At 46.6% G+C, this 18,386-nt stretch overlaps 1 protein-coding gene across 9 annotated transcripts in view; it reads right to left on the reverse strand.

The window, feature by feature from the left end:
- Window positions 1-18,386, reverse strand: part of ncoa2 (nuclear receptor coactivator 2) — a 50,417-nt gene that overhangs the window by 10,364 nt on the left and 21,667 nt on the right. For 7 of the 9 annotated variants that reach the window (XM_076080688.1, XM_076080690.1, XM_076080682.1 and 4 more), the window contains exons 3-11: window positions 17,547-17,654; window positions 16,543-16,715; window positions 13,396-13,502; window positions 10,332-10,509; window positions 8,523-8,705; window positions 6,335-6,436; window positions 5,062-5,202; window positions 3,885-4,032; window positions 2,117-3,458 (exon numbers count right to left, since the gene is read on the reverse strand). In XM_076080688.1, coding sequence (XP_075936803.1) covers window positions 2,117-3,458; window positions 3,885-4,032; window positions 5,062-5,202; window positions 6,335-6,436; window positions 8,523-8,705; window positions 10,332-10,509; window positions 13,396-13,502; window positions 16,543-16,715; window positions 17,547-17,635 — 2,463 coding nt within the window. In that variant the 5' untranslated portion in view covers window positions 17,636-17,654. The remainder of the gene's footprint in view (window positions 1-2,116; window positions 3,459-3,884; window positions 4,033-5,061; window positions 5,203-6,334; window positions 6,437-8,522; window positions 8,706-10,331; window positions 10,510-13,395; window positions 13,503-16,542; window positions 16,716-17,546; window positions 17,655-18,386) is intronic. The other 2 variants (XM_076080691.1, XM_076080689.1) reach the window with 1 other exon arrangement.

Here is an 18,386-nt window from a genome sequence, read left to right on the forward strand (position 1 = left end):
GCAATAATTTCACATGGCAACTCGTGTTCCCACAGTGAACAGATTCTATAACATTACTGATGATTGGTTGCTAAATTTTGGGTTAGATTAAAGAGAAAAAGGAACGTAATTATTAATATGCATTACAATAAGGATACTACTGTGTGAACACACACACACATGTAAAACACACAGATAATCCTGCGTCCCATCGGGCCATGGGGCTAAATGACCATACCTATAGTTCCTCCAGCCATTAGCTGAGCCGCTACTACGGAGCTCTGCTCTGATTTCTCATTTAGCTCTGCTCCAGCCATCAATAATTCAGCCCTCAAACAATCATGAGGAGGAGAGAGGAGGGAGGGAGGGAGGAGGGAGAGGGAGGCAGCGAGAAAGCAGTGGGTGAGGTTAGTGGAGAGAAGGATGAGTGGACTTTCTAACTAGTACAGTCAGCTTTCACACATGGCCGAGCAGCAGTTCACCAGGAAGGAGCAGAAACCCACTCGCGCACACATGTAACGGCTCGAATGAAGTCGTTTAGCAAAATGCTAAAGACTTTAATCACCGTCTTACTGCGAAACCCCAGATTTCATTTGTACCATCGTCACAAGGCAGAAATTATAACCAATTTAGTCGTAGCACACTGGCCCCTTCTAGAAAACAAAGCCTCAGCATCAAGACGTACATATTAAAACCTCTATTTCTATGTCCCTCTTTTGTTTCTGGTACATTGCTCGTTCTACAAACACACCACTCCCTCTCCCCTCTATCTCCATGGTAGCAGAGAGGACATGCAGGAGCATATGGCTCATCATTTTCACTCTGCCTGCCGAGGCTGGGCTCTCCTGGGGGTATCTACACCTCTCTCATCTCTCCTTCTTTGTTCAGTTCGGCAGCTCTTACCCATCCATCCAATCACCCTTTCCTCCTCTTCATACGTACCAAAGAGGACAAGCAGATACTGTACATACAACAACTACCGCGCGTAGCTAAGCTGACAGTCTGTACCACTGCCCCTCTGTCTGCATGGGGGAAAAAACACTGTTTCAATAGAAATGAGGCACAAACAAGGTCGGGAACAATAAGAAAGCAAACCCCTTACAACACCAACACACTGGTCTTTGCACACTTCTCCAGAACAAGTTCATTTCTACAAGAAATTAGACTATTGTTTAATGTTCTTGACATTCAAATGGCATGAATATCACCTAGACTGTGGACTGGTCTAAGAAGAGGAAGGTAACAAGAGAAATAGTGACAGCAAAGAACGTGAAAGAGCGTTCATGTTCTTTTGTGTAATTCTATGTAATTCTGTGGTTTAGCAGTGTGTGATACAACTACATATTGCTCGACTTGTGTCTTGAACCTGTGTTTAGTAGAGCACGTCACACACAGGTTTCCTGTATGAAAGGCTGAGTCTCACCAAACCACTGGTTCTCTTTCCCGCATGAGAGACTCGGCGTTCTGCAACACAGAACATTTTTTTGAGTTTAACCAGCAACACTCTCCCTTGCTCACTCCTTCTTTACTCCTTTCCTCCTCTTCTCTCTTTCAGCGCCAGGCCTGACCTGAGCTCGCTGCCAAACCTGTGGATTCTGGCCAAACGCAACCGGGATCAAATGGCTGGAGAACCACAGGGACTCCTTCCAAATGTCACAGTTGTTTGAAGCTGGCGGACAGCTTCCCTCGGCTTGTGCTGCCAACGCATAGGCAGTAAAAAAGGACCAGATGTGTTTATATATACGTGAATAAGAAAACATGCCTGGCGTCTGAAGCGTATATGACAAGACTGTACCTCTGAATGGGACTGTATGTGTGTCACAAACGCTGTCTGTCTGACCGCTACACTGCCAGCCCGTTTGTGTGTTTAGCTGTAGCATCCTGTGTGGACATGGGACTCGGAGGAGTCAACATCTGCTACCTAACCCAGATTAATGCTCAGACAGAGAGGCGAGGCAAGTGGAGCAGCACAGGGCAGAAAAACTTTTACGTTTTCGCAATGGGCTAAAGAGAAGGAGGTTACGATCATTCAGCTTTAAGGGGCAGCTCTAGTTCTTTCAGCATTATAAAGATAAAAAGTGAAGCAATAAACAAGTAAGACACACAAGGAGGAGCTTTTTTAAAAGTAAAAACGAACCTGTTCAGCCCGGTCGTATCCCGTGTCTTGTTTCTCCGTCTTGACAAGAGGGTGTTTGCCTCCTTCAACCTTCACCTCCCCGGGCTCCAGCTTCGGTACCTTGTCCTTCAGTCCAGTGTCGTCCTTATCCAGTAGGTAGCGTAGCAGGGCGTTGTCCTTCTTCTTAGGGCTCAGGGGCTCCTGCTTAAGAGCAATGTCTGCCCCAGAAGCTGGGCCACCAGCGCCCTGGCTTTGGTCTTGGCCCGGCTCTTTGCCTGTGGCCTCTGCAGTGAGTTTGGCCAGGTCTACTTGAGATGTACTGTTCTGCAGCAGTTGGTGGAGGATCTTATGTTTTTCCTTCAGGGATGTTGCATGAGTGTTCCCTCCAGTGAGGCCACCCCGGACCCCGGCACCTGCCTGGTCCTTACCCTCACCTCCAGGGGACAGGGGTGTCTCCAGGGGCTCTGGCTTGGTGGTGAGCAGTTGCAGTAGCTTGGTGTGGCCCTTGTTGTCATGAAGACGATTGTGAGCGTCGTGGCCCTCGGGGGGCCCTTCCCTCTCCTCCTTGGGCTCGGCTAGGTTGCTCTCTGTCTGGCCCTGACCAACCTCTGTGTGAGGTCCAAATGAGTCTCCGGTAACACCACCAGTACCGCTGCCTCCTCCCAGTTTTGACATCAGATGAGTGTTCACCCCCGACCCCGGTGTGACGCCAGCTGGGGAGCCTATCTTTCGGTCAGGAGACCCTAGTGTGTGTGCATGAGGGGCCCCATGCCCGTGTCCTACACCGTGGCACTCACTCAGGGCCTGCAGAGCTGACAGAGAACTACTAGTGTAGCTGTTAGCATGGGTGCTAGCCGTGCTACTACTACCTGCACCTCCAGGTCCTCCACCGCACATCCCCACTGGGGAGGGTGAGTGCAGGCCTCCTGCTACACGGGGGCTGCCTGCCCCCCCAGGACTACCTCGGTGCCTGGGAGACATCATAGAGTTCTGTTGAGGTGGATGGGGTCCACCTGCTGGGATGGGGCTAGCGCGAGAAGGGCTGTTCATCCTCCAGTTGGGGCCCTGCTGTGGCGGCTGCATGCCCCCAGTGTGGTTATGCGGCGGGGGGCAGCCAAAACGGTAGCCCTGCATATGACCCCCCATGGCTGCCGGTTCTCTGGGACCAGCAGGGCCTGGCGAGGAAAAAGGCGTGCTGTTGCTGCTGATGGTAGTGTCTTGGCCCTGGGGCCCTGAACCTGGCAGACTGCCGGGGGTTGGTGGAGTCATGGAGGGAGTGGAGGAATTCATCGGTTTGGGAGCCATCCCTGTGGCCTGACTGCCAGGACCCATGTCCTGGCCCATTCCACATACTGTCTGCTCTCTAGAGGTTAAAAACAGACACACAGGTAATACAGTTGATTAGTTCAACCGTTTTCATCACCAAGAATTTTCTGTCGACATTCTAAAATAGAGAAAATTGGGGTTTTTCGAAAAGGGCCATTGCTGTTGAATTTTCTATTATTATTTTCGTGTTATATATTTTGACCCTAATCTAACTAACTATCTACATCTGTCTTTTTGAATGAACTTCCCTTTGAGTCTGATTCAATTGTGAACCCTTTTTCCTGAGACCCACACCCCCAGCAAGCACGAATGTACACATTGGAGCTTGCATCACATCCACACAGAATACATGAAACCATCGGGTCGTGCTGCAGGGCATCGACAGGCTAAAACACGTAAAGAGGTTCATGCCGCAGGTTTGTCTCTCTCTCTTCCTGACACAGGTGTAGGTAGCGAGACATACCTCTGAAGAATGTGCAGGGACATGTAGAGCTGGGGTTCGTTGGTGGCGGGCGAGCGCACCAGTTTACTCTTGGTGTGGGCCGACACGATGGTTCCATCAGAGAGGGAGAACCGGTAGATGGGGCTGAATGCCTGGCCGTGGCGGAGCACTGAGGACACGTATACACACTTATCAGTAGATGCACAAAACATTTCTTACTCATATATAATTTGTATACAAATCATGAACTAACAGACCACTGTCGCTCCGTGATCCGTACGTGTGAACCGTGGATTATTACACAGTTAAATGTTAACCTTCACAGTGTCAAATAAAGTTTTACTGATGATCTTTGTCGGAATTTATACTTTTCTAGTCGCCGATCTCTGATAATGTCACATTGTAAACAACAAATCCGTGTTGAAATTGCCAGAGGGAGAGCTAGTTAACGATAAGATCGGCACTAACGGTTTACGAACAAAGGTTCCATTCGGTTACACGATGATGCGTTCAGGCTCTGTTCAGTGAAAATGAGTATTGGGCGAAGGTAAATTATAACGTTATCATAATGTGCTCACATGTAATCTCGTAAAATGTAGCGTCGGTGAGAAAGAAATCCAGTTGTTTGAAGGAGATGAGAGGGAATTATGATCCATGATTATAATCCATAAAAATAAAAAAGAAAAAAACACTATAGATGACTATAACTAAAAGTAGAAGTATAATTTAGAATTATTGATGGTTTACTGACTTCAGAGCAGTTGAAAGGATTTGTTGGACGGTTGCAAAGGGATCTGTATCTGCCAATACGGATCATTAATGATCGGCGTAAAAACAAAAACGTGATCAGGGATCTGAAAAAGTTATATTTGCTCCCTTTTTTCTTTTGTGCTGATCTGATCCGTGATACGATCCGAACCGTAAGTTTTATGATGCGTTGCACCACTATTTCTCTGGCTTGCCTATTCCGTATTGTTTAGGTGCGGTTTTCAGTTTGCGTTTGTAACAGCAATAAAATGATTACCTGCTCTGAACCAAACCATTAGCTTTGGTTAGAAGCGACTCGTGGTTCGCCCCGTGATCAAATCACCGTTTGATACTAATGCAGTGGTCTGACAGCAGCACCATGAAGACCAAAAGAAGTACCTATCAAAAGCCATTCATTAAAGGAGATATTCTTTGCAGTGAGAGGCATTACCTTCCTGCTGATGCCTCTTGGCAAAAGACATCTCTCCGTCGTTCTGTAGGTGGAACCTCTGGATGCAGCGCCTCACCAGATCCTCCCAGCCCGGCTTCATGGACGCCCGCAGCAGACTGGTATCCAGGGACGTTATCTTACCTAAACACAGAGGACCGGATTAGAGAGGCCTTAGTCAGTCATGGAAATAATGATTTTTATACACGTATAAGCTGAGCTGATGGGGATTCAATGTCGCTCTCAAACATAAACATGTAGAGCAGCTGGTTGACCACAGTATGTGCTTCACTTGGCCACTTTGCTGCACAACAGCTCTGTGGTTTGATATTGATTGAAGAAGTACTGAGGATTTACTCTATTTACATTTTAAATACAACTTGTCTGTGCTGGTGAGGCACTGGAATCATCTGAAGACAAAGTCCTGGCTACAACAGATTAGATTAGTATTTGTACACACTGTATGCTCGCCATTTAGATACAACAGGTAGAAGGAGTCATTCTAGTAGTCACAGTTCTGCTCAACTATCTTTAGAACGCTACAAACACAACCATGCTACGTGTGTAAACACAAATACTCATAACAGTTGTCCCTCGCCGGTTTTCAATTTAAATGGAGGTAGCGATGCATTTAAAATGTTCTCATTTTCAAAAGCACTGGGAGTGAAACATCTTGTTCAATCGTATTTTATCCAGAATTGAGCATCCTCAACAAACAGGCTAACAGATGTGGGCATGCATACAAGCCTACAATAGTCTGGGTGGGGAACTACAGTAAATTACTATATGTCAGCAAGTAGCTATGCGTGTGTATGCCACACACAAATGGTACAAAAAGCACATCAAAGACCAGGTGACACACAGACAACCGTCTGCATCCATGCACTAGTGTTGAGACAGGTACTTTACCTCCCAGAGTGCAGACGGAGGCGGGAGGCCTGTTCAACTAAAGCCTTCTCCTAAGGGCCTCAACCAAGGATATAATAATCTTTAAATGCCTAAACTGTAGTGTGAGGTGATTTATGAGCTGGTGACATGGGATGAGGGTGTGCTGAGCATGTGCCAGTGTAAAGGCACTATGTACTTTTTGTTATTTTTGCAACGCAGGGCAAAGCTTTATTCAAACAGCTGAAAATGCTCTACAGAATTGGTAATGGGGGAATATGGGCTTTTACTGAACAGTGTATTTCTGCGGACTGAGAAAAATAAATCTAGTTTGCTGTGAATGCTCTTCACTGTGTTAGTTCGTAGTGTACGGTGTGACTGGTTGGAGTACCTTGCAGGTCTTGGCGTGTGGTGAAGCTCTCGTGCGTGGGATGCATGGGTCTTTCCTTCATTGGCACCCTGCGAGCCACACAGATCAGGCACGACTGAAAGTCTAAAAAGAGAGAGAGAGGAAGAGAGAAAAAGAGAATGGAGGGAAAGTGTGGAGGGAAGATGATGTCGAGGACGTAACAAAGATGACAGGCCAGAGACAGAGGGGATGAGGGGGGATGGGGAAGGGGAGGAGAGGGGAGGATGGGGGCGTAAATGATCGAAACAGAGACAGGGAAAGAAAATGAAAATCATGTTATTCCCAGGCAGCATAATTAATACAGTTATTAATGAGCATGGGGATCAGGGCTCCGCTCCTTTCATGAGGAGGAGCAGCAATCGCTGGCAAGGGAAATGATGAAGTGTGACCTTTGAAGGTGTGCGTGTGTGTTTGTGTGTGTGAGTGCTTGCATGTGTGTGAGTGTACGTTTGTGCGCATGTGTCCCCGGCTGGTCTCACCTACAGTGCCATCTCACACTGATGACACCTCCCCTGGCCCAAAATTAAAGATTGCCATCGCTCAATCATGGCAGTTTCCCCTAACACACACACACCACCAAGTCCAGGACTGGGGTGACCCCTAAAGGTCTGCCATCTAACTTTCCTGTGCCAGTAATACACCCCCCCCCCCACCACCCCCCCCCACCACCCCATCCCACACATGTTGCTGGCAAAGAAATGCATGCCAGGGCTGACACACACACATTCCTCATTTTGACTTAAACAGAACCTCTTGGGTGGTCCGGCCCTTAGATCTGTGAATCTCTCTCAATTCTCTTGTTTTCCCTCTCCTTCCTTCCTTCCTCTGTCTCTGGCTGGACAGATTCCTGCAACTGCAGCCACTGATCCCGCCTTGCTGCTCACACGCACGCACACACACACACACACACACACACACACACACACACACACACACACACACACACACACACACACACACACACACACACACACACACACACACACACACACACACACACACACACACACACACACACACACACACACACACACACACACACACAACTCTGGCCTGGGTCCTTGTCAGTCTATTTGCCAAAGTATGGCTGGCAAGCAGCTGGTGCACAAAGGGAGCCAGAGAGGGGGAAAGACAGGTTTAGACTTGGAGTGAAACATTTGCATTTTCACTTATTGTTTTAATTCATCACCGAGTGATAGTTTGGCAGTAGGACGTTATGGTTGCTCATCAAAGCCACTGAGGATTTAGGTAGTTCAGATGTAAAATATTGGAATTGTTAGGAGGGCTTTACGTATCGATGGTTTAAACGGTGCTGGAAGTTTTTGGATGAAGGACATTCACTTGTGAAGGAAATGTACTCAAACTACAGGATCTCAAGTTCCAGTTTAAAGGCATGAAAACCATTGGAAAGCCCAGTGACCTCTCACTCACTGTAAGGAGCACAGAGCCAACATACAATGTAAATCACTTCCCAGTGAAAGGCGAGCAGATGTTTACGCTAGTGGCCACTGGAAACGCAGCATCTCTGCTCACAGATGCTCCAAAACATGTTCATGTCAACATGAAGTCTTGATACTGGCTGTTGAGAATTATCTGAAGGTTATCAAAAGACCGGTTTACTACTGATGCAATAAAAGCTACACCCTTTCCTTGGAGTCATTTGCCTAGCTTTGTGAGGGATGTACATGAATTATAGATAGGCTTTAATGACAGCTGCCCGGCCTCTCGCCTCCCTTGTGTCACTTAACTTTTCATGGATGTAAGTCGAGTGGCACCAGAATGGCTCCTCGTCGGTTGCTTATACAGCTTTTCACATACAATGCCAGTTTTAAGACAAAATGCGGCTAATTCTCAATGACCTAAGCATGTTGTCAATGGCTGCAACGTGGATTCACATTTATAACCTGTCCAATCATATTTTCCGATTGAGTATCCTATTCTTAAATTGCAAAAAGTGTCTTAAAAGTCTATTACTCTCAATACTAAATGTTCAAAAATGTTCCTGGTACTATACGTATCACAGGAATTGAGGCCATTTCAACAGATCCCAAAACCATGCTGGTCAGAGGTTGTCTTGTAGGGTCACTAGCTTTGTGTCGAATGATCCTCTATCTATCTATTTATCCACTCCCCCCCCCCCCCCACACTGTCTCCCACTCTCGCTCCATACCGTCTCCTTCCTCCTTGATGGACTTGGGCTCCGAAACGGCGAAACACTGCATGGTCTCATATTTCTGCTGCTGAGGCTCGTGCAGCTCGTCCTGGCTGTCGCCGTGGGGATTGACCAGCATCCGGCAGTTGAAAGTGTGACTGTTCCTCCTCGGACTCTCGCTGGACCACGGGACGCCATTCACTGCAGGGGGGAGGAAGAAGGGGCGAGGAGGGGAGATTTACAATGTGGTCGACCTCCTGGACATATTATTTGATTCATTTTTATTTACTGCGGTCAAAAGTGAACAACAAAACGGGGAGCGGCGACGAGCACTGCCAAGAGAGGCTACCACGCTGCAAGTGACAAGACGTAATGAGAGCAAGGCAGAGAGAATGAAGGCGGAGAAAGTGTAAAAAAAAAAAAAAAGGAGAGAGAGAGCAGTTGCTGGGTAGAGATCAGTCGTAATGAGCAGTTGGAACCCTGAGCCCTGTGCCATCCATCCACAGCTTCACAGCCAGGCCTCCATATACATGTCCTCTAAAACATCATTGCCAATCTTTCTTCTGTCCAACACTTACACAGGCGCGACCAAACACGCATATGCACACACGTGTGCAAGCAGACGCACACTTACGTACACACACACACACACACATGCGCGTAGATAAAGAGACATGTACAGTCACGCACACAACTCATTTAACTCGAGCAAACTCCCATCACACTCCATCTGGTTTGTGATCTCATTCGGTGCATTGATAATCTCCCCAGTATCTGGGACACAGCCCGCTGATCATTTCCAGGGTACTCCGGTCTGTGCTGCTCTTCCACCCAGATGGCTGGGCACTCAGACCTCAATCCCGAGCACCGGGAGAGGAAGGCGAGAAGGGACTTAGAAAGAGCTCCTGATGGGGTGCGCTGACATACATTGAAATCACCTCTTACGTAGATTGTGGAGAAGGAACGGAGGTAGGTATGAAAGGAGAGAGAGAGAGAGAGAGAGAGAGAGAGAGAGAGAGAGAGAGAGAGAGAGAGAGAGAGAGAGAGAGAGAGGCGTACGGAAATAAATGGCCTGCTTTCATGAGATGAGCAATGCTAGCGCAGAGACAATGCTTTTCAGGGAGGCTAGGAGAGAGGAAAGCGAGAACATATAGATGGGAACTTGGTAAGGGTGAGCATAACACGCAGCGTGAAGAGACGGGGATGGAAGGGCATGAGATGAGATATAGGAAAGGAGGGATGCTGCTGACAGGGGAGAGACGCCGAAAAAATAAGTTAATTAGCTGAAAAGGGAGGGAGGAAAAGAGGAGCGAGAGCAAATGTCTGGGCTGAGCATCGGCAAAGGAGAAAATGAAGAGCCTATAGGTTGTATGCGCAGTGCCAACCCTGTATATAAAGCTTACATAACACGTTGTGTTATTCAGGCGTCCCACATCCTCTTCGTAGCAGTTTAGCAGTAAACATTTTAGCGTTTTAAATAAACTGACATCACGATAAAACAGCCACCGCCAACTGTCTGAACGGAGAAAAAAAAAGAGAGGCGATGATGGTACAAGACAGAGGAAGCACACTATGTAAGAAGCAAGAGATGAGGCCAGGGTGTGAACAAGAGGGTACGAGCACAGGTGGGAGTGATGCAACACAGAGGACATACGGCGTCGGGAACAGAGAGAGAGAGAGAGAGAGAGAGAGAGAGAGAGAGAGAGAGAGAGAGAGTGAGAGACGTGGAACACAAGTGACACGGCGAGACACAAAGTGACAGGTACAAACAAAACAGAGAGACAGAGCAAAGCAAAGGCTGGCAGGGAAAATAAGCTGGAGGCTAACCGAGGGATTTGGGCAGCAGGTTCTTGATGAACTCGGCATGATCCCCGACGTGCAGCACGCTGTAGACACTGGTGTTCATTAGCTCCTCCTGGTTGTAGCGCAGGTACTGGGTCACATTTTCAGACACGAACACAATGTTACCCTCCATGTTCACCACAAAGAAGAAGCCGTCCAGGGCCTGGAAGAGAGAAGGAGAGGAAAAGTAAGAGACAAGTTCAGAGCAGGCAAGTTTGTTTATTTGAATTTGGGTTTTTGAGTAAAACTGTGCTTGACACCTTGTACGTATTTCCCAGTAATACTGGCTGATGACTAGCTGCTACACCACTGAACCCGAGTAGGTTATTAAAAGCCTGATCCTTCCTCATGCATTTCTCCACTCATCGTATATTGGGATAGTTTTACTGTTCTAGTTTGAAACTCTCACATCCAGCACCACAAGCTAAATATGGATTTACAAAGGATTTCGTACAAATTCCAGACATGAACGCAGACATGTTCTTCTGTTGTATGTGGACCTTTGGCCGACCGTGGTCAAAAGAAACACGTTCTAAAAGTGGAGGGAAAACATTTCCAGGAAGTGTTTTGATAATACACTGGTAATTCCCATCAAGTTGTGTAAATATGCGGCACATCTACGTTGTGTTAAAAAAACGAGGCAATTGGTGCATTGTGTGCTGGGTACATCAATCACTCCTGCAGATGCTCGGTCGTGTCTGACAGAAAGCAGGATAGAGGCATGTGCCTGCAGAGATTGGAGGACGTGGTGGAGGAGGAGGAGGAGCACTTAATTGAATGAATATAGCCCCAGGTTGGCCATTACACACAAGATGGTGTCAATTAGGCCATCAAATCACCCAGAGCTCTTAAAAGGGAATTCTGGTGGCTGTAAAGCTGTAAAATCTAGTGGCAAGATAAGGGACTACTGCCAAGGTGTCTGCGCCTCGCCTCTGCTTAAATAATCATTACCTTCACACCACACAGTTTACATTACATGAATGAAAATGAATCAAATATTTTGATATATTTCATGATATAATGCATATTGCCAGTTGCATATTTGGTTTTCCCACCCTGGTTTGATTGCAACTACGCCGCAATCAAACCAGCGGGCTCAATTTTTTGGGGTGTAGCGAAGTCATATATCCCGTGTTACACATTATCACATTGGAACATAACTTTTCCCTTGCCTGCATTAACACAGCACCCGCTGAAAATAGACTTACGGGGGATCTCATCTATCACTGCGTGAAGCGCAGCGGTTCCAAAAACGCAACGCGGTTGTTGTGCAAGTCCACCCTGTGTGAAGGAAGGCCACGTACTGGACAAGTAGGGCAAACATAAACAGAGCAAACACTCTTTCGTGCCAACTCTTGCCTTCTTCCAGAGGCTCTTGAATAATGCCGTTAGCCAATACCTTCATTTATAAGGCCCTGATTAAATATACACTACGGAGGTGACAAAAGCCGATACAAATGAAGACACTCTAAATGAATACACTATGAGGCACCGCACTTACCGTGCTCCATTTTGCTCCCAGCCTCCTGCTGTATAAGTCTATGCTGCTTAACCTCCCACAGCAAATGTACAGTCGGCAGTGAATTGTTATGCTGTAGGGAATAGGGTCAGGTCTCCTCCCCTCTCCTCTCCTGGTGTTACTGTTATTTATGATACGATACTGGTGCTTTGCAAACGGGATCTCTCTTCACATAAATTCTTGCTAACCACGCTGTATTTTCCGCATGACAAAGCACAACTGTCTCGTTAAAAACAATTCAAACAGGTCTCTTGTGGAGCTCGCTATTGAACTTAGTACTTTTTGTTTTTTAGTATAGACACAAATGTGTACGTAGCACTGAATATCAAAAACTGTCAAGTACCTAAATCTCGCATCAAACTTATTTTTGGATTAGATGTTTAGTAATATAATTTTAGTATTTATTATGTATTTTCAAGGCAAAGTTCTCATCCAATTACATGTGATTAAACTATGTTTAACGGAGGGGCGTCAATCACTTTGGCTTCTTTTGTTAAAAGACCACAAGAGCTTTCAAAAGAAAGTTGTGTTTTTCTTTAAAGTAAGATATCAAAGTCAGCGTTATTGTATTTGTATTATATTGGCACTGGTATCTCAGCCCTCGTCTCTTCTATTGTCTGACAATGTCATCACACCACACAACAGCAACCATATGGAGCAATCTACCAGGAATGCAAAGCACATGCCACAGCAGTCATGTAATAGAAGAAGACTTGCCCCCCCCCCCCCCCCCCCCGAGGGTTAAAACAACAGCACATTTTGTTTTTTTCGCGGCTTTCTCCGTCTTCCTTGCGCTCGCATGAGAGTGGGCTGCAGAGAGCCTTGGAAGAGGGTCGCGGGGCGCATTTCCTGCCGACAGCCAACCTCCTCAGAGCATCCCATAATGAGCCCGGGATTGGCGGACGGACGGACGGGGGGGACACGGTCAGAGCGGAGCGGGTGTGAATGGCCGATCGCTGTGTTTTGGGGGGGGGGGGGGCGGCTGACAGATGGGAAAGCATGCAGGCTGCACTGGGCTATATTTAGCCGCGAGTTAGTATGTCGATTCAGTGACGCTGGACCAGGAGAGCTATAAATATTCCATGACAGGACAGATCTAGGAGCAAATGAAGGGAAGATGGGAGGGCGAGAGAAAAGAGAACTGAACAAGTACGCGAGAGAGAGAAAGGGAGGGAGGGAGGAAGTGAGTGAGAGGGGAGGCTCAATGAACTGATTCATTCGCTGGGCTGTTGCTTTCTTTCCCATTATACGTAAGCACTTCAGTGGCCCTCCACAGGACAACGAGGCCATTGCTCTGCCTGGTGATTTACAGCCAATCCGGGGCAGATACAAGATGCTGGCAGCATTTACGCCACACAGCTACACTCATACACAACCACGACCGAGTGTGACCCATTTTGGATTGTTCTCTGTTATACAGAAGTCTTCATTATATACCGATCTTGGTTCAAAGAGGAGGAGTATACCCCGAGTGAGTGTTCAGTGTTCGGTATCTCGATATGACACTGTGAATAAGCAAAGATGACCCACCTCCAGCATCATTGGTCCCAAGGCATCTTTGTCAATCACACTTTGGCCCGTTGATGAGACATCCGCCTTCTGCACCTCCTCCTCATTTGCTGCTGCAGCTTTTTCTGCTGACAGAAAAGTCAATGACAGAAAGGTTAGAGGCAAACAGAAACAAACGATTGATTCGAGAGAACGTGGATCTCAATCTTAAGAAGTTGACATAAAACCTCCCCTGCACTTATACGAGGTGACGGCATTCCGTTGTTACGGGGAACAGAACTACATCACAAAAACATGCAGGTCAAAAAAATGAGTGAAACCATTTTTGCTTCGCTCTGACATTGACCCACATACTTCAAAGAGGTCACTCCTTGACAAGACTTTGAACCCAGTGTCTTTCCGGCTGTAAAGCAAACACATTTTGTCCCGTCGTCAAAACGGCGTGGCTTGAACCCGAGCAGCGAGCCGAGTGAAAGGTCGTTGTAAAAGGGCCGTGTCAGAGCACGCAGCTGCCACGCTGGTGGCAGCCGCTGGATGGATTGCATTGTCCCGTTCAAAAAAAAAAAAAAAGGGGTCTATTATGGAGACAGTGACAGTGTGCGAGCAACTCTCGCTCCCAATAGAGTAGCAAAGTTGTTGCTATGTGGTCAGGCGGCAAAGGCTAACCCAAAGAGTTGACCATAAACCCTTTCATAACTGGACCGTGACTCATTGCATCACAACGATGTTTCAACACCACGAACATAGTTTATTGTGCTGCGGACTCAAAGGTGCTGCCACAAACCTTTTAATGTAATTAAAGCCTCCTGTAAGCTCCTGTACCTGCACTGTGGTGTTGTGCAGTTGTCCATGTGAGTGATTGGGTTAATAACCATGCAGAGAAGCCTTATGTTCAGAGCGTAGGTTGTCCTACTTTTGGAGATGATGATGAGAGGCGGAATATGAGTGGGCTGTTGGAGGGGGGGGACACACACACACACACACACACATTTAACTGTCGCACCATGCCAAGAAGAGGACTGACCATATGGTGAGAGAATGTTGTGGCGATAAGCAAACAAAAATCATGTCCTCCTTTCTTTTTGTTTGAGGGGGGGGGGGTGTAGATGTGTGAACACTGACACAAATGCAGGTTTCCCCTCCGTGGGCTCGTTGCAGCACCGCACACACCCACATTCATCTCTTTCAGCATTAATGATGTGCGCATCAGCAGGACCCCTCCAGGCCCAGCGGGGCCCAGTATACCAGCACAGCTGCCCTGGGTACAGACCCATCACTCAAAGTCAGTGCAGCCCTCACTGGCTCTCCGTCCGTCTACAGAACTGTGCCACAGATAGCGGGAGGAAGTGATTATTTATCAGGGTCATGTCTGCTACATAATCTATAACTGTCAAGACATTGGCCTTACACTCTTTTCTTCTCTCTCGTATTTTACATAGTGGTGTGTTTTTCGACATTTTTCACATATGTTATAATGAATACAAATAATGTACTTCACTATCTACTAGCTGCAGCTCAGCAGCTACTGTGTGTGCCACCCTGCAGCCTGTGAAAGCTGCGTCGGCACGAGCGAGCCGTTAAAGAGTGTAAAGGGAGTTGTAAAACGCTTGACGATGCCCGTATTTTATAAGCTCTTTAAAGATATCATAACTCAACAACTATTAAGAAACAACAAGATGAAAACAGAACGCATAAGCCTATGCTGAGCGCACAACTCCACCCTGATTTCAATCAGGGAATCTGTGTGCAGACTGCATGAGAGGAACAAACAGGGACGAGTTAACAGCTTTCAGTAGGAGGCCACTCTTTCAAAGGCCATCATAGTCTCTGCAGGGCTGTGACACCCATCAGTGAGAATTATTAAATCACATTTGTGTAATTTAATACATTCAGTACCGTCGCCAGTATATATTTCACACAGTAACGATGCTCTCAGGGCGGGGGGGGGCGACAATAACAAGCCTATGGAAAGAGAGATTGTGAACCATACGAAACAGATGGCAGATGATGTGCAATGGAAAGAACACATGGTGGTGGTGAAGTGACTTTGAGTATCAAGACATCTACGTGAGCGTTCAGTGCATCCCTGACTCGACATGAACCATGCAAGAAGAGGTGAAGCTCTCCGTGTTAGCGATGAAAAAGTGTCTATCGCTGGAGTGTTTAGCCCTTCCCCTCAGAGGTTGCTGCACAAACACAATCATGCCTTTAGACACAGCCGGGGGATGTTACTCTAGCCTAGTGTAAAAAAAAACAACAAGAGTGAGGAAAGGAAAAGAAAGGTGGGAGGGAGGGGGTATGAAGTAAGACAGTAGCGTGGGGGGGAGGGACGGTCAGACGGTAGCCAGAGTTTTGTGTGTGATTCCTTGCATCACATTGCTCATCATTACATAACGCTTGGCTCTGTGAGTCACATAAAACAAGTTGACATCATCAGTCGGTCCACTCGTCGGTCCTCTCGCTTATTACAACAGGTTAATATCTGCCTTGATGTTTACGTAAAGAAAGCTACAACTGCTTTTTTGCTATGTTTGGACCTAAAAAAACCTGATGATACTGTCGATGTTGGTCTGGTAAATCCAACATGAAAACACAGACCTCAACTAATTGCTAAAGAGAACCAAAAAGGAGAAGCTGGCGAGTACAACTGAACAGGCTGATCCATTCGCCTGATGTTCTGGCTCAGGGTAGAAGTGGGAAAGACCGGCAGCCAACAAAAAAAACTGCTCTGGTTCATCCACATGATGAAGTGATGGAGGGAACATTAAATCACATGTGCTGCTCTTTAGTAACAACATCAATTATTGTGTGTGGACCAGATCCCAAAGCATAATATTTATGACATTAGACCTGATGCTTCTGCCAACACGGTGCCACCTGTGCCACTTGTGGTTATGCTGCAGCATTAAAACCACAACCACATCCGTATATATCCACGATATTGTAGCACAAGTAGCTTCAATTCAAACCGGTGTTAGATCCATTTGCAGGTATTCACTTAGACTAAGCTGTATATGTAGGTTGTATGTCATAAAAAAAACAGATATTATGAAATAAATATTATTTAATGGTATTCCTTTCACTGTTGTTCTGTTTGGGACCCGTCACCTTTGACCTTTTCTTCAACAGACATAGATAAAGTGTGAAAAAAATCTTTAGAGGTTGTACCTTGCTCCTTTATTTGTCTGATCTGTTTCACAGTTTCCTTCAGGATTGCACATTTGTCGGGCTTGACGTTGAAGTTGTCGATGTCGTTGAAGTTGGCAAAGATCAGCTCGGCGAGCTCTTCGATGTATTTGTTCTCGTGCTCGCGGTTGCGCTTCTCGTTGCTCCGCTTCGGACTGCAGAGACAAAGAGAGAGACTGGGGTGAGAGAAAGCGATGACGGAGGTGGTAACAGCAGGAGGGATGGAAAGCACAAAAAGGATGTTTAAAATTTGGGTAAATTGCATATATTGAAGGAGCAATTCTATCACAAAAACAGAATGAAAGAACCTAGAGCAGCGGCAGGAAAGAAGATTTATAAAACTACACCACGGATGAGTGTCCGCACACGTCTCTTGATATGACTGAAGAGCCCTCTCGTTTTCATAGCTGCCAAAAGACACAACATCTACTGCGAGCCTTGGCATGGAGAGGAGTCAGAAGAGGGATAAGGCAGGGGTTAACGATTCTCCATATGGCTTGAAATATATCTCGAGGCCTCTTCATTGTGCCAACACGGAGCACAACATCAATAAAGAAAACCCTCGTTCTTTAATGCTCGTCTACAGATAAAATATGCAGATTTATTGTACAGACTGTAACAGTGCTCCGGGGTTAGCTGCCACAGTATCATAGAGCCATTCTTGGTAACTACTAGAATGTGAGTATAAAATACTTTATAAGTGGCTGGAGCTTGATTCTAATTCTCGCCATTTTCAAAAGTCCGACATCGCCTTTGTTTAATGGGTAATAAATGGTTTGGCAATGGGCAATTTTGGAAAGAAACGGTCGTTGAAGCAAGTTGCTGACCACGCACTTTTGATAAAAACGTCTGAACTTGACGATTGCTGTGCGGAAATGAAAATGTATTTCCCTCAAACCTTTCTCGTCGCGTTCAAGTGTGCTCAATTAAATCAAGTAGAAACATCTTCCTGTGGGAGAAATCTGCCATTTGGCTTGAGGACGTACCTGGGTCCCAGAAGTTCGGCAGAACATTCTTTGCGTTTCCGTGACTCTGCCCGGGCAGGGTCAGATGGGTTTTCACCGACTCCACTCATCCTCAATGCATATCAGCGTCTGAAAAAAAAGAAGGAACACACACATCTATGAAAACACGCATACGAAATTTGATGGATTGACTGCAAACTGCAAAATTATGTGGAAAACCACTTATATATTGTCGGCGTGTGAGCCTGCCAACATGTGCATCTGCACACAACACACACACACACACACACACACACACACACACTCCTGCGCTGGGGGCACAGGTTGATCCACTCCAGGAGAAATGAGTGAAAATGGAGCGGAGGAAGAGATTCAATCATTTCCCTCTGATGGTGCGGCTCTCCCCAGAGACGCTGAAATGAGAACACGGCGCTTTGCCCACAGCACCAGACTGCGCGCTCAACCACGCACCAAGAAAAGCCCATTCGTTACACGATACCAGGCAAAAGCCCGCAGTGAGAGCAGAGTGGGGTTTATAATCACAACATGTGTCCCTGTTTACAGAGTGCCTCTGAGATCGCTTCACCTGCAGTGATTTGTAAGTCACTCAAAAAATGAAATTTAACAATAATATCTCATCTGCTTTTTCTGAAATCAGGCCACAGAGCACGAGATCCTAAGTACGAATTCATGTTGTGTTACTTGCGCGACCTAAAGTGACAAGCCGGCCGAGGGCTTACTCTGCAATTTCAACGGTTATGGTTATGAATTGATGTTGTGTTCCTAATCCAAATCAATGTAGAGACACTCACAACAACTTGAGAGCCTTTGGAGACGTGTCCCACTGTAGATGCCGAGCAT

This window comes from Anarhichas minor, unplaced genomic scaffold (genome assembly GCF_050575085.1).
Source record: "Anarhichas minor isolate MPS153535 unplaced genomic scaffold, ASM5057508v1 ptg000074l, whole genome shotgun sequence".
Classification (NCBI taxonomy): domain Eukaryota; kingdom Metazoa; phylum Chordata; class Actinopteri; order Perciformes; family Anarhichadidae; genus Anarhichas; species Anarhichas minor.